The 15,029-nt window shown below is 39.8% G+C and overlaps 1 protein-coding gene across 2 annotated transcripts in view; it reads left to right on the forward strand.

Annotated features, from left to right (window-relative positions):
- Dis3l2 (DIS3 like 3'-5' exoribonuclease 2) overlaps positions 1–15,029 on the forward strand; it is a 297,816-nt gene that overhangs the window by 96,134 nt on the left and 186,653 nt on the right. For both annotated transcript variants that reach the window (XR_016539161.1, XM_090355040.1), the window contains exon 7: positions 14,874–14,965. Coding sequence is in view for 1 of the 2 variants with exons in the window: in XM_090355040.1 (XP_090211166.1) it covers positions 14,874–14,965 (92 nt within the window). In the remaining variant the exon portion in view is untranslated. The remainder of the gene's footprint in view (positions 1–14,873; positions 14,966–15,029) is intronic.

The raw sequence follows: 15,029 nt of genomic DNA on the forward strand, positions 1-15,029 counted from the left end.
TGGTAACATTGACTTTTCTTGCCCATCATAAGCTCTAATGAAGTTATATGTCTTCGATTAAACAAAAGGTTAGCATACTAATTATAGATGTATTTGTCACCCAGAGTACTTCAGAGTGTGAGATTCAAAGTCAAAAGTTAATTTAAAAATTCTATCCACATCTATCCACAGAAACCTTTTGTGCTTAAAAGGTTAGAAACCAGTGATGTAGTTCATTTGTTTTATAAATGAAGAAAGTGAGGCTCTGAGAAGTTGTTTACCTCTCTACTATCCCACAGAAATCTAGTAAATTCATAAAAGGCAAATACCTATGGTCGTATCACAGAATTTTTCCTAGTAGATTAGAGCAAATAATGCCTTTGTGTGTGTGTGTGTGTGTGTGTGTGTGTGTGTGTGTGTGTGTGTGAGAGAGAGAGAGAGAGAGAGAGAGAGAGAGAGAGAGAGAGAGAGAGAGAGAGAGAGAATGTGTTGGATATGTTATATTGCTCATCTACCATCTCATTTCTCCTTTTTCTTTCCTTCCCCCAGTTTCCCTTTTGCCAGTTCTGGGGCCTCGGCACTGCCTTTGGCCTCTCTCAAGGTCAGTGTTTTCACTTGAGCCACAGTGTCACTTCTGGCTTTTTCTGTTTATATGGTACTGGGGAATTGAACCTAGGGCTTCGCACATGCTAGGCAAGCACTCTACCACTAGGCCATGCTTCCTGCCCCTTCCTTTTCTTGTTTTCACCCAGAATTTTATCTAGACAACTTGTCTTTTCCAAGATTCTCTAGAATCTGGCCAAGGCTGACTCTTATTGCTAGCTAAGTCTTGGTTACTCTATCCAACATCCTTAGATTTGTTATATGCCAATAGAATTTCTGTAGCAATGGGGATGTTCAAATCTGCACTGTTGGTACTGTTCCCAGTGATCACATGGTGGTGAACACCTGAAATAGGGCTAGTGTGACTAAGAAATTGAAGGTTTAAATGTATTTAATTGTATTTTAAATACTGCATGTGGTTAGTGGCTTCTTTATTGGACATTGAAGCTTTATACTGTTGTTTCTTCACAAAGGCCCGTGTCCTAGTTTAATCAGGGTGAATTCTTCTTGGAGTTCTGAGGCATAAGTTGTTTCCTGATGCGTATGAACAAGGAAACATTTATCCCTAATTACTATTGGCAGCTATCCTATGACTTGCTAAGTGTTGTGGATAGAAGAGTGAAGAATCAGAAAAGTCTGGGCCCTCACAACCATTAATGAGCCCTGGATCAACTGACCCTGAAGTCTTCCCTACGTCTGGACTTCCCATTACATGAGCGAATGAGTCACCTTTGTTAGGTAAGCCAGTTTGAGTTAAATTTTCTGTCTTTTCAACTCAGAGCATCCAAGCAGACACAAAGGTACTAATAGGCTTCATGTTTTACCTGAGACTTTTGAGCCTCTGATGGACATTTCCATGGACAAGTTGTCACTAAGCCTGAAGGCTCCATGGTAAAAAGTTACTGATTCAGGCTCTAGTTCCACTGTACTACTTGTTTGCCCTGTGAACATGTACTGATCACTTTCCTTCCTCTGGTACCAAGGTTTTCATTTAGAAGTGGGCATTACTCTAGGACTAGCAGGCCATGGAGGATTTACACAAACCAAACTTTATGTTTCTTGCAGAGGTGAATGCAAAGTAAAAGTTTGATGCTTGTCTTTGAGGTGCACTCAGTCTTTGAGAGGGGTGATAGTAGTTTGAGAGGGGTGATAGTAGTAGGGGGTCTTGTTATTTTAGTGTGCTTCAGTGGGATTTACCCCTATCAAAGTGTTAAGTGCAATTGGACCCTGTCCCTGGAACCTTATGTAGAACATGAATAAAATTCGGATCCAAGAAGAGCCACCAGTGTATTGACATTCCAGAGACCCATAAGATATTTGGGCTCTGGAACTGCATTGTCACAGAGTTAAGGTAGAGACAAAATTATTAGGACCAGGGATAGCTACTAACTACAGCTAGCAACATATGGAGAAGAATAATAGATTTTCAGGGGAAAGAGAAGAGGATTGTGTTCAGAGGATTCACATTTGAAGAGGAAAAATATGGATGGAGTAAAATGGGGGGAGAGGAGAAGGAAAAGAAAAAAAGAAGACTATGTATTCTGAGGGCCTTCATAGATAAATAGGGTTTGTCAGGTGGAAGAGGATAAGAATGTTTTTAGTATGATCAGTCTCAGAGATGGGTAGAGGGTAAAGTAATACCTCTTGGGAGACTAGTATAAGGTGCTTGTTGGATAGTCTAGAGAAAAGGTCAGAAAAGAGGCTGTGGTGAGGTTTTTCTGAGTTACTCATGACTGCTAAGAGATCTAGGTAGACAAGATTCATGAAGGTGGCTCCAGAAAGGAGACAGTCCTTGGTAGCAAGTGGTGGGGAGGGGCTTGGAGTTTTGCCTAGTGGTAGAATGCTTACCAAGCATGGATCAAGACCTGGGTTCAATTCCTTGGTACCACATACATAGAAAAAAGCTGGAAGTGGTCCTGTGGCTCAAGTGACCTTGAGAAAGCCCAAGGATACTGCTCAGGCCCTGAGCTCAAGCCCCAGGACTGGCAAAAAAAGAAAGTGGTGGGGAATGGGGATATATAGACTAATGGTGCTGTACAACCTGACCGAGAGCACTGGCAACTAGAATGCTTGAGTAGACAGCAAGCCACTTCAGAACTAGAATTAACAGAGTTCAGTGATAGACCAGATATAACTCAGGCACAGGAGAATTCAGGCTTAGCAACTTTGTGGGTGCTGACTAGTAATAGTAATAACAATAAGGTGAGAAGGGCTATGCATTCATTATGATCATACATTGAACTTGAGTTTTACAGGGACATTCTGGTTGTGACATGACACCCAGGAAATGATTAGAACTGTAGACCTGCAGGAAGGACGGTGAGATTGTCAGGTAGATGGACTACAATTGATGTGGCCTGTAGTAACCATCATCCCATGAAAACAGAAAATGAGATGGTCAGTTTGGAGAGGTGAAGGGCAGGAGTGGACAGCTTGAAACTAACTATAATGGAGCTTTTGAGAACCTCATATGAGACCCAGAATAGTGGTATATGGAGAAAAGAATGACAAATGCATTTTTTTTAAAGGCATGCTTTTATGGATGTCAGGCATCAGTAGATGTCATGTGAGTGAAGAGTATTTTCATTTAAAAACTCAGTCTCATACTTCTTCTAAGTAAGTCTTTATTCAGAGAAAATCTTTTATATTTGACCAATAGAATGAAAGAGAAAAGTTCCCTCCTGTGAGCATATGCCATGCTGATTCAGTTAAATAATGGAGCCACCCCCACTTTTGTATCTTCCATTTTTGAAAAATTAAGCAAAAAAATCATTGTAAGTTTTGTATATTTTTCCCTTTGTTAGAGACTTTTTCTTTGCCTACAGATTCATTTTTGTCGTCATTTTGGGTTGTTCTAAATAATTTCCATTCTCCTTTGAGAACTATCATATCAGAGAAGTCTTTCAAGTCATGTAGTAACACACCAAGGGAAATCTTCACCTGGCTAAAGGACTTTGGCTTTGTGGCTCTGGGTAGGTAGAAGGAGCTGATAGCAACCCCATACTGGTTATGGAAGGCCTACAACTAAAGATAAATCTTTTTTTTTGTTGTTGTTGGTTGTGCGGCTTGAACTCTGGGCCTGAGCACTGTCCTTGAGCTCTTCAGCCCAAGGCTACCACCCTACCCCTTTAGCCTTAGTGTCTCTTCTGTTTTTCTGGTGGTTAATTGGAGGTAAGAGTCTCATGGTCCTCAGATCTCAGCCTCCTGAGTAGCTAGAATTACAGGTGTGAGTCACTGTACCCACCTAAAGAGCAATCTTATTTAACTTTTTACAATAGAAAACTCTTATTTTGGTATTCAGATGTTGCTAAAAAAGGAAAAAAATGAAAAAAAATTCCCTAAACACTAGTGTGTCCCCTTCAGTAGAACCAGCCTTTCACCCTTCACAGCCTTTTTCTTATCCCCCAGGAAGAAGAATGCTGTGTCACAGTGAGGCACCTCCTTGTGTGTGCCTAGTCCCCTTCACTCTGACCCTGACCTTGTTCTGGCTCATTTGGCAGTTGCATCTGAGTTTCATGCTGCCATATCATGGGATTTGCAACTTACCTAGGCCCCACTGGACCTTCAGTTCCAGGTTTGGGCACCCTGGTGCCATGTGACTAGAATCCAAACCTATCCGTCTAGCCCAGAGAAGAAGTTTCAACAAAATATGAAAAAGACTACACAGTATGTTTGCCAGTCATACCTCTTAGTGCTTCATTTTCTTATTAGTAAAAAATAATACTTTTTGTAATAAATGATCACCTTGACTACACAGGTTCTTTTTTTTTTTTTTTTTTTTTGTCTGTCATGGGGCTTGAACACTGGGCCTGGGTGCTGTCCCTGAGCTCTTCAGCTCAAGGCTACCATCCTACCCCTTGAGCCAAAGCACAACTTCCAGTTTTCTAGTGGTTAATTGGAGATAAGAGCCTCATGTTCTTTAGTGCTCGGGCTGGCTTTGAACCTCGATCCTCAGATCTCAGCCTCCTGAGTAGTTAGGATTACAGGTGAGAGCCACTGTACCCAGCTATACAGGCTCTTGTATAAATCAAATAAAATAATACGAGGGAACACTCCTTAAAAACAGGTAGAGCGGAGCCGGGAGTTTGGCCTAGTGGTAGAGTGCTTGCCTAGCATGCACGAAGACCCGGGTTTGATTCCTCAGTACCACATACATAGAAAAAAGCCAGAAGTGGTGCTGAGGCTCAAGTGGTAGAGCTGTGGCCTTGAGAAAGTCCAAGGACAGTGCTCAGGTCCTAAGCTCAAGCCTAGGACTGGCAAAAAAAAAAAAAAAAAAAGATAGAGCCTGGGCTGGGAGTTTTGCCTAGTGGTAGAATGTTTGCATGTATGAAGATCCAGGTTCGATTCCTCCATACCACATACACAGAAAAGGCTAGAATTGGTGCTGTGGCTTAAGTGATAGAGTGCTAGCCTTGCTAAAGCCCAAGGACATTAAACCATTTTTTTGGAAGCCTCTTGTCTCTTGAAGTAACAAGTGTTACATCAGTCCTCCTTCAGAGGTTCTCAGACACATGGGGTGAGCAATGAGCTCTCTGGATACACTTTCTTACCAGAGTCACCCACTTATCTTGCCAGCTTGTGCTCCTGAATCTGCCACTCAGACCTCAGGACCTCTAAATTAGACTTAGGTTTTTCCTGAGGCTTCCTTGTTCTCTTCTGCCCTGTTTCTGTGTGTCTTCCTTCTACCATGAATGCTACCCAGTCCTATTCCTTCCTGGGAAAACTCCTGTTTTTTCCAGTATGAATTGTCATTTTAGAAGTGTGCATGTGTTCTATTACTGTAACAAATCGCCACAGACATAGTGCATCTGTCATCATATAGTTTCTGGAATTTATAAAATTGGGTTTCAGCTCCCCTGGATCCTTTGCTCAGGACTCCATTACAAACCTGCAGTCAAACTGTTGACTGGCCCATGGAAAGATCTGCTTTTGTGGCATTGGCTAGAGTCCATTCCTTGCAGGCTTTTGAGCTGAGTACCTAAGCTTCTTGGGATTGTTGGCTTGAGGCTGACTTCTGCTGCCTTCTACTTTGATATCTCTTGGTGGCAGCACGCTTCATTAGACCCAGCCAACAAGAGAGCAAAGCAAGTTATAGTTCTAGGTTATGTGAGTAGAAGCGACATTCTGTCATCTTTGCTATAGTCTATTTGTTAGAGAATCACAGGCCATGTCCACACTTGAAGGGTTTGTACTATATAAAGTCATAAAGACAAGGAGATATAATGGTGAGATGTTTTAGCATCTGTTTGCCACAGATGTTTCTTCTAATAAAATGTGTGATCATTCCCTTTTATGCCTTTTTTTGTGCAGCTACATTTTTTCTTACTTTACATTTAATGACTGGCATTTTTATAAGTTAGATTTTTACTTATGTAACTTTTTTTGGGGGGGGTCAGTTGTGAGATTTAAACTGAGGGCTTGGGTGTGGTCCCTGAACCTCTTGGTGCTCAAAGCTGTATCTCAGCAACTTAGGCCACAGTGCCACTTCTAGCTTTTGAGTGGTTAATTGGGGATAAGATTCTCACTAGGACTTCTCGGACCCTGGCTTGCTTCAAATGGCAATCTTCAGATCTGAGCCTCCTGAGTAGACAGATGTGAGCCACCAGTGCCTGGCTATCTTAGGTAACATTTTGCTTATCTTAAATTTACTTGTAGCCTCTGGACAGTTTTGTTTTTGCAACTATTGTGCAAAAGACTTCCTTTCCTTCCCTCCGAAGCTGAAGAAAGACTAAGCCAGTTGTTCTGTGTAATACATGGGTCCTCTTTTCCTATAACAGCCAGAAAGCTTCCAGTATAAAACCTTTAGACTTGCCATTCTGGCAGCAAAAACAGTGATTCATGTCTGTGCGTCTAGCCTGGCAGGAGTTGCTCACGATACCCTGATTTGCATTTAGTGCTAAGCTTGTTATCTTATTAAGAGAAGCAATTTTCCATCAAGATAAAAACAACATCAGCATCAAATATTAGCTGTTTTTGATTTGGTATACTGTTCTATTTCCTGGGGCCTTGCTGGATCTCAGAAATGATACTATCTGTAAAAACTAATTTATTCCTGTTTAAACTGTCTGACTCCTTTTCCTTTGCAATGATCACTTTGTGATCGCGCTATTTCTAGGTCACAGCAAATGAATCGAAAAAGAGAGCTGGCCTTTGGGGAAGCAGCATTTAATTCTTTTCTTTTCACCCATGCAGTGTTCTGGATCTCATTATCCCTGTTGGAGATGTTCAATAAGATGGATATCAAATGTGTTTTAGAAGGAATGGAGAGGAGATCTGATATTATTTGATATGTGTTGGCTTGTAGACTCAAAACATGGTGTGACTCATGTAGTCTAACTTCTGCTTGAAGGCTAGTATCTGTTTTGTCCTCAAGGTAGCTTATCTTTTTCATTACTTACAATTTTACTCTTCTGTCTAGCCCTTACTGTTAAAGTAAAGAAAGTCCTGTCCGGTTGTAGTAAACACTGTGTTTCTGATGTTGAAATGTTCACATCACGATAGAATGTGAAGGTTGGTCTCTTTAAAGAGCTCAGGTGGAGGTCAACTTAAACTTGGAGGAACTATTCATTTGTTGAGAAAGATGCAGAATTAGGAAGTTAAAGCTATCCATAGCACATAAGTGTATGTGTCTGCGTTTTGGGTCTTCAGGGAGCCATGAGACTAAAATCCAATTAAAGCTTTAGTACAGAGAAATTTAAAAGTCATTTCTCCTGGGTAAGGGAAAGATTTAGAGCAGAGAGTGCTCAGAGAAAAAGCAGGAGGTATTGAAGTTAATGCACCTAGCATCTGGCAATGAGTGCAAAGTCCCATCTGAAGAGATGGCACTCTGTGAAGGACTCAGGTTGGAGTCTGAAAGCTATACTGTATAGTGCTCAGCTACAAACTTGGAACCTGTAGATATCTGCGATGGTCATCTTAAGGAAAAGGTCACATCTTGCCTAAGAAATGAGTTTCCAGATGATATTAGTTTCTTTATCATTTGTTTCCTCCTCTTGATATGTTAAGGCTTTATTTCTCTAATCTCTTGCCCCATATGTCTACTTTCAGATGAGATGAGATGTAGATATTTTTTTTTTTTACTAGTCCTGGAGTTTGAACTTAGGGCCTGGGAACTGTCCTTGGGCTTTCTCAAGGCTGGCGTTCTACCACTTGAGCCACAGCATCACTTCTGGCCTTTTCTGTGTATGTGGTACAGAGGAATCAAGCCCAGGGCTTCATGAATGCTAGGTGAGCACTCTACCACTAGGCCATACTCCCAGTTCTGTAGGTGCTCTTATCTAGCTGATATTCCTATTCTCTTTCCCAGCTTGGGCAGAGGTCATTAGTAAGCGGACGTCCTATTGTCACCCTAACTGAAAATGTGTCCTGAATTAACTGGATCTCTCAGAGTCTGTCCCTCAGTATCATGTTTTCTTCTCTGTTCCCACTTCTGTCAGTGCTTTCAGATCCTGGAAGTTGTGTGGCATTATGGGAAGGGGATGAAGTAGTGGTGTTCATGAGACTTGAGTTTGAATCCTGCCCTTGCCACTTCCTGTTGAGTTTCCATCAGCAAGCATATGGTTTGAGCCTCATTTCTCTTAACTCTGAAATTGGCTTATAATTCCTACCTACTTCACCAGTGCTACTGGAGAACAGTAAACCTGGTAATGTGTAAAGCATCTAACACAGTTTTAGGCCATGGAGACCTGTAATCAAGGCTGCTGTTTTGGGATACCATTCTTACCCAAGCATTCTCCACTGTGTGGAGTGGGTTTCCACCTTCCATATCACTTTCAACAGATGGCATGGGATTCATGTTTCAGAGGAAACCAAGCCTGTGTCTCTTCTCCACCCCTCCTCTAGTGTTGATACTATGGACATCTCTGTCTGAAGTTAATCCCTTCCTCTGGATTCTGGGCCCCATCCCTTCCTTCCCAGGGTTCACTCCCTTTCTCTATTGTGCCTGCTCCAACCACACCTTCTTTTCTCTTTTCTTCCCATCAGAGTTTAACCTGCGAAGCCTCCTCTCTTATCTTAAAAAAATAAAATATTAAAAACTCTGTGATGATTTCTCTCTATATTCTGCCACCACCCTGTATTATTTCACTCCTTCACAGCCAGACTTCCTGAGCCTGTTCCACACCCCATCCCACAGTTCACATCCCACTCCATTTCCCAGGCACAGTATCCTAACTTCCCTTTGTTTCCTTCATTAAGATTGGTCTCTTTAGGGTCTCCTGTGAACTTGTTACCACAGACACATTCCTGACCATGCTTTTTCTGTTGAAATACTTCTGTTATTTGGCTTTTCTAACCTCACATTACCTTAGTTTTTCTTCTTCCTCTCTGACCACACCTTCATTTCCTTTGCAGACTTTTCTACATTTGCCATTTGTTTTACTTAAATTTTGGTACTCCATGCTGTGCTTTTCTCTGCTATTTTTAATTTTATTTTTTTGGCAATACTGGAGTTTGCACTCAGGACCTCGTGTTCCTTAGGCAGCTGCTTTACCACTTGAGCCATGATACCAGCTCATTTCCTTTAGTTATTTTTCTAATTAGGCTTTTTGCTTAGGCAAGAATCTTTGTGCCTATGCTTCTCATGTACCTGGGATTGTAGGCATGTCCCTTTATACCCACCCAGCTGGTTTGTTGAGATAGGATCTTGATGATCTTAACCAAGATCCTCCTAATCTCCATTCCCAAGTAGCTGGGATTACAGGCATGTGCTCATCCCTTTTAATTCTGAAAAATCTCTGAGGAAGCTGGTTTGCTCATTTATTTGAGGCTTCTCCTTCATCTCTATTTCCAGTCTACATTTTTCCCTTTAAGCTCTAGACTAACAGCAGATGCCTCAAACTCAGCAGGACTCCACTGATCTGTCTTCTCTTGATTGCTCTTCCAGGAGGCCTATTGCCCTTACCGTGGAGCAGGGCCTCCCACACTTCAGTGTTTCCTAGAATCACCTGGAAACCACTAATAATGGACATTGCTGGTTCTCACTCATAGAGGTTATGGGTCAATAGGCCATGGATAGCACCTGAGAAGGTGATTTATAAGGGTGTTGCTGGTCTGGAAAATGTATATTGAGAACCTCTGTTTTGAGAAAATGCAGGCTTTTCTGTTCCCTGTTGTACCTCATAGAACTGTGCATTTCCAGGTCTTCGCTAACTTTTTAAACACCCTCTCTGTCCCAATCCCAATCTTTTCTTCTATTAGCCTGATTTATTGCCTCTCCCCCCAAGTCCGTCCACCTAGCCGGCTTAGTACTCTCACTTTCAGCTCAGAGGTTCGCTGCTCTGTCAACCTGGACCAGACTCCTTCATGTTATCTGTACACTGCTTGCTAGCAACTACCAACCCTATGGGTTTTCAAATTTGTTTGTCATGTGTGCAAATGTAAGCTAATAAAACACCTGTTTGCACTAGACACTATGTTGAAAATGATCCATACAACTTGTGGGTGGGGACAGGAGGGAAAAACCGGGAGAGTGCAAGGGAAAGGGTGACACTATCCAAAAAGAAATGTACTCTTTACCTGACTTCCATAACTATGACTTCTGTACATAATAATATTAAAATTTTAAAATTGGTTTGCATTTTAATTTTATAGTACCTAACACTCTATGATTAGCTATTCCCTTGCTGGCTAGTATTTTAGTGTCCTATTGCCTCATAAATGATGCTGTGATAAGGTTGTTTTTGTTTTTGTGGCTCTTTCCATCAAGTTTTGCTTATGTGGAGAGTTGGTCGCCACATTCAGTTATTTCCTGACTCTCTTCTTCATCACTTCTATTTCTTTGGTGAAACTGGTGCTTATAGTGTGAAGTGGATGAGATAATGGGCGTGTGGGAACGGTCTTGGCTGTGAAAACTCTCCAGTATCATAGTTTCTTTAGCCGTATATCAGGGTGAGAAACATGCTTGGGCTGGTGGTTTTGTGAAGGAGAAATCTCATTGGTATCCCTGAAGATTGTCCTGAACCTTGGCTATGTCAGGAGCTTCATTTGAGTCCTGGCATAATCATCTGCACTCATTTTTCTTGCCAAGCTTGCTGCAGACCAAATGAGCAAGTGTATGCTGTGAGGCCTTCAGTTGTATATTTAAATATAATATATATGTATATCTCATATCTCTCTATAGATATAGATATATCAATAATAACATAGATATCTATATATCTATATATTTGATATATCTTGAGATAAATATGATATTTCTTAAGTGGCAGAGTATCGGCTGAACAAGCAAGCCCTGTAAGCATAAAGTCCCGAGTTCAAATCTCAGTACTGCCACCAAAAAATCATATTATTTCAATGTGTAATTTTGATAGGAAATAGGCAAATAAGAGCAATTTTTATTGCCAAAGTAAGATACATGTGTATATATATGTGTGTGTATATACATATACACACACATATATATACACATACACACGTGCATATGAATGAAAGTAGTGTGAAATTCAGCATTTTGTGTTTATTTAAAAAATTATCAAACATGACTTTTAATAAAATCATCCAAAATTGATTTGAATTAAAACAAGAACATGAAATATAAAATATTTCTGTGAATTTATATTAAATAATTCTGTGAATTTTCTTATTTCTGTGAATTTAAGTAAAAATTTAAATTTAATATTAAATACTCAAAACTCAAAATGTAACCATATTTTAAGTTCATAGCCACACAGTTAATTTGGATTACATTTAGAAAAGTTTACATTTGAATGGGTCATGAGGATACACTAGGAGTGATTTTTACCAAAATTGAGACTATAACAAAATATATCTCAATTATATTGGAGTAAACACCAAGTACTTAACACATCTTTAATATAACTAACTATATAAAAGTAATTAAATAATAATGTAAAATATAATATAAATACACAACATAATAAATGTTATATGTAATAAAAATATACATGTATATACATATTCTTCCATTTTAACTATAGCAAGCTTACTTTATTCACATATATAATCTTTACTAATTTATGCAGTGTCTTTTTTAGGACTTACAATGTTCAAAACACAGGTATTAATCTTACTATGATTCTATTACTGACTAGAGAGAAAGTCACAAATACATGAAAATGAAACAAAAAATCTTATATAAAAAGGTTCTTTCAAGTAAGACAGATGGAAATTGTATGAGCTCACATAGACATCTAAATTTTATGTTATATATATCAACTATTGAATTGGAATTAATGTAAATGATGTTGTACTGTTTTGGGTGCTAAAAAAGAAATTTCAAATAAACTAGAAAGAATTTAGGACTTCATTGGACTTTTTTTCTATTATATTTTCCAAGGATGGTTGAGTAGTTGCTTATATTATTATACTTAGTTTTTAGAAATTCCTAATTTAAATGAAAGATTTTGGTGGTTATTAGTTTCCAAAATTATTTGAACTAGAAAAGACAACAGAACTTGACAGCAAAACTAAAGTCGTGCGGACATACAATCTTTTTCTTGTTGAGGACCACCTGGCAACTCTGCTCTGGTGTTTTCTTGTACTGGTCAGGCATTATCCTGAGAGTCCATCAGAAGCACTTAATTGAAGCCCGTGCTGTCGTATTAAATCATTGGTAGCACTGTAGACACAGCAGCATTTTTCTCAGAAGTAGTTCTCTAGTCATACCTCTGTTTACCATCACTATTACTTTCTCAATACAGGTTCTGATTGTGTCTTTGTTATACTGAAATCCCAGCCCTTTGAGATCTTTGCTCCTATTGTCTGTTTACTCTAGAGCACCACCAGGTTCACAGTCTTGAAATACATGGTGGATAACTCAACAGAAAACCTTTCCTGGCTTTTAGAATGGTTTACACTTGGATAGTGTCTGAGCTTGTTAGTGTCTGTGTCTGGGCTGGTATGTTAGAAAGTATATTCTACTGTGAGAGTAGCTTCAAATCCTAAAATATCGATGGCTTAAATAAAATGTTTATTTCACTCTCTAAAGAAGACTAAAGTTAGGCAGGCCACAGCTTGTAGGGGGAGCCTTCACAGTCTCAGTTATTTCTGTCTGTATTTCCACCAGGATGATCTTATGAGTATAGAACCTGGAAGGATCATGTTCAGGTGTGATATCTGAAAATTCTGCTTGGCTCCACTTTTGTAGCTTTCCTTCTCTTTTTGAATATGACCTGGGTTACCTTGGGAGTAGAAGACTTGCTGTTGTTGGGAGTTAGAGCCATCAGTTGTAACTCAAGGTTTGGATTGGCATGGAGAAAAAGAAGTCCACCCACTACTTCAAACTCCATTGCTATCTTTTTCTGAGATAAAAGATTAAGAGATCAAGTATGCATGAAGTATATATTTTGAATTTTATCATCTTATTTTATTAATTACTTTATTCTGTAGATATTGGCAAGGTATATTACAGAATAAATAGCTCAACAAGTTGTGTTTGATTTAAAAAACATCACTGAGATTCTAAACTAGAAGGTCTTCTAGAAGGATCTTATGATTTGGGAATCTTCAACTATGGGCCTAAATTAGAAGATGATATCAGATGATTATCTCTTACTGATGGACAGATAACCAACAGTGGGAGTGCAGTGAACATTCTGCTCTCAGTGATTGCTTTGGTAGGTGGCTTTCAGCAGAGATGGTAGAGCATGCTTATTTTATTTTTCCCCCCAAATGTTTTTCTTTTTCTTTTAAAATTTAATTGTCAAGGTGATGTACATAGGGGTTAGATCATACATAATATGGTAATGAATACATTTCATTTCAAATATTGTTACTCCTCCCTTGTTTTTCTCCCACTTTTCCTTCCCTTCCAATTCTAAAGTTGTAAAGTTCATTTCCAACATATTGTCTTGTGGGTAGTGCCCTTGGTTTGCATTTTGTGCATATAACCATATAAGATGATGCCAAATGAAATGAACTCCAAGATATGGATACAAGAGGTTTTCATGTGGTTGTTGTTTTTAATGTACGTGTTTTTAAGAAACAGCCAGCCTTGAGAAGAATTTGCTGATTTATTTTGGTCTTAGGTATATCTAAATGATGGTAAATATGTCTTTTAGCACCTGGAATGGGTACTACATGACTTGACTATAAACCCTAGAATTCAGAAATTTCAACATAAGAGTTTTGGGTAGGAATATTTTGTAGGGAAAAAATCTAATGTAACCAGTTGGGGGGAAAATGTATGTTCAGAAGCCAGGTGCAGTGGCTCACGCGAGTAATCCTAGCTACTCAGGAGGCTGAGATCTGAGGATCAAGGTTCAGAGCCAGCCCAGGCACAACCTGAGACTTTCATCCCCTAGAAAATGGGAAGTGAGGCTTGGCTCAAGGGTAAGGTGGTAGCCTTGAGCGGAAAAGAGCTCAGGGACAGTGCCCAGGCCGAGGAGTTCAAGCCCGATGACCCCCCCCCCAAAAAAAAATGTATGTTCAAAAGCATATACTTTACTGCTTTTGTTGGTGAGGGCTCTTAATTTTCCTGTTACGGAGTCTGGATACCTGTTTCCTGGGGGAGATGTGATTTCAGTTTCTTGGGTGGTATATGTTGGTTTTTTGTGCTGTAGTTGTTTTGGTGTTTGTCCTGAGGCTTTAACTCAAGGCATGGTTGCTCTCCCTGAGTTTTTTTTGCTCAAGGATAGCATTCCATCACTGGAATCACAGCTCTACTTCCAATTTTTTGGTGGGTAATTAGAGATGAGTCCCATGGACTTTTCTGCCTGGGCTGGCTTCAAACCAAGATCCTCAGATCTTAACTTCTTGAGTAGCTAGGGATACAAGTGTGAGCCACAAGTTCTTTCTTTTGATACATAGGTGATTTAGTTGAATTCAACATTGATGTTCTTCATTTACATGATGTGTTGATGTGAATAAAGTTAAGTAAATCAGCTGTGGCTTGCTGAAGCCAAGTGTTCTGTGTGAGCATTCATGTAGCTATCTGACGTAATTGCTTTATCCATGTCACCCAGCCAACTATAAAGTGAGTAGCGTGGGGTGCAAAGCATCCAAGAATCTTTCCCAATCTTTATATTAAAATCTCTTGAGCCTGGTGCTGTGGCTACTCAGAAGGTAGAGATCAGAGGATCATGGTTTGAAGCAGGTAAACCCAATTAACCAGCAAAAAACCAGAAGTGGAGCTGTGGCTCAAGTGGTAGAGAATCAGCTTTGAGTGGAAAAAGCTAAAGGATAGTGCCCAGAACCTGAGTTCAAGCCTTAGTAATACACACACACACACACACACACACACACACACACACACACACACACACACTCTGACATGTGCCTAATGGATATGCCCAATTGATTCCTTTTTTTTTTCCTCTCTTACTGTAATTTAGGAAAAGAGGATCCTGTTTCAAAAGAAGAGAGCACATCCATGTCTCAAGATACAAGAGCTTCATCAGAGAAGTTCCTGCAGAAATCAGCCAAGGTCATTGCCTACAGTTATTCTCCACTTGTCCAAATGAATAATTAGCTCAAGACTATAGTTGGTC

This window comes from Megascapheus bottae, chromosome 21, assembly GCF_031878675.1.
Source record: "Megascapheus bottae isolate mThoBot1 chromosome 21, mThoBot2.hap1, whole genome shotgun sequence".
Classification (NCBI taxonomy): Eukaryota; Metazoa; Chordata; class Mammalia; order Rodentia; family Geomyidae; genus Megascapheus; species Megascapheus bottae.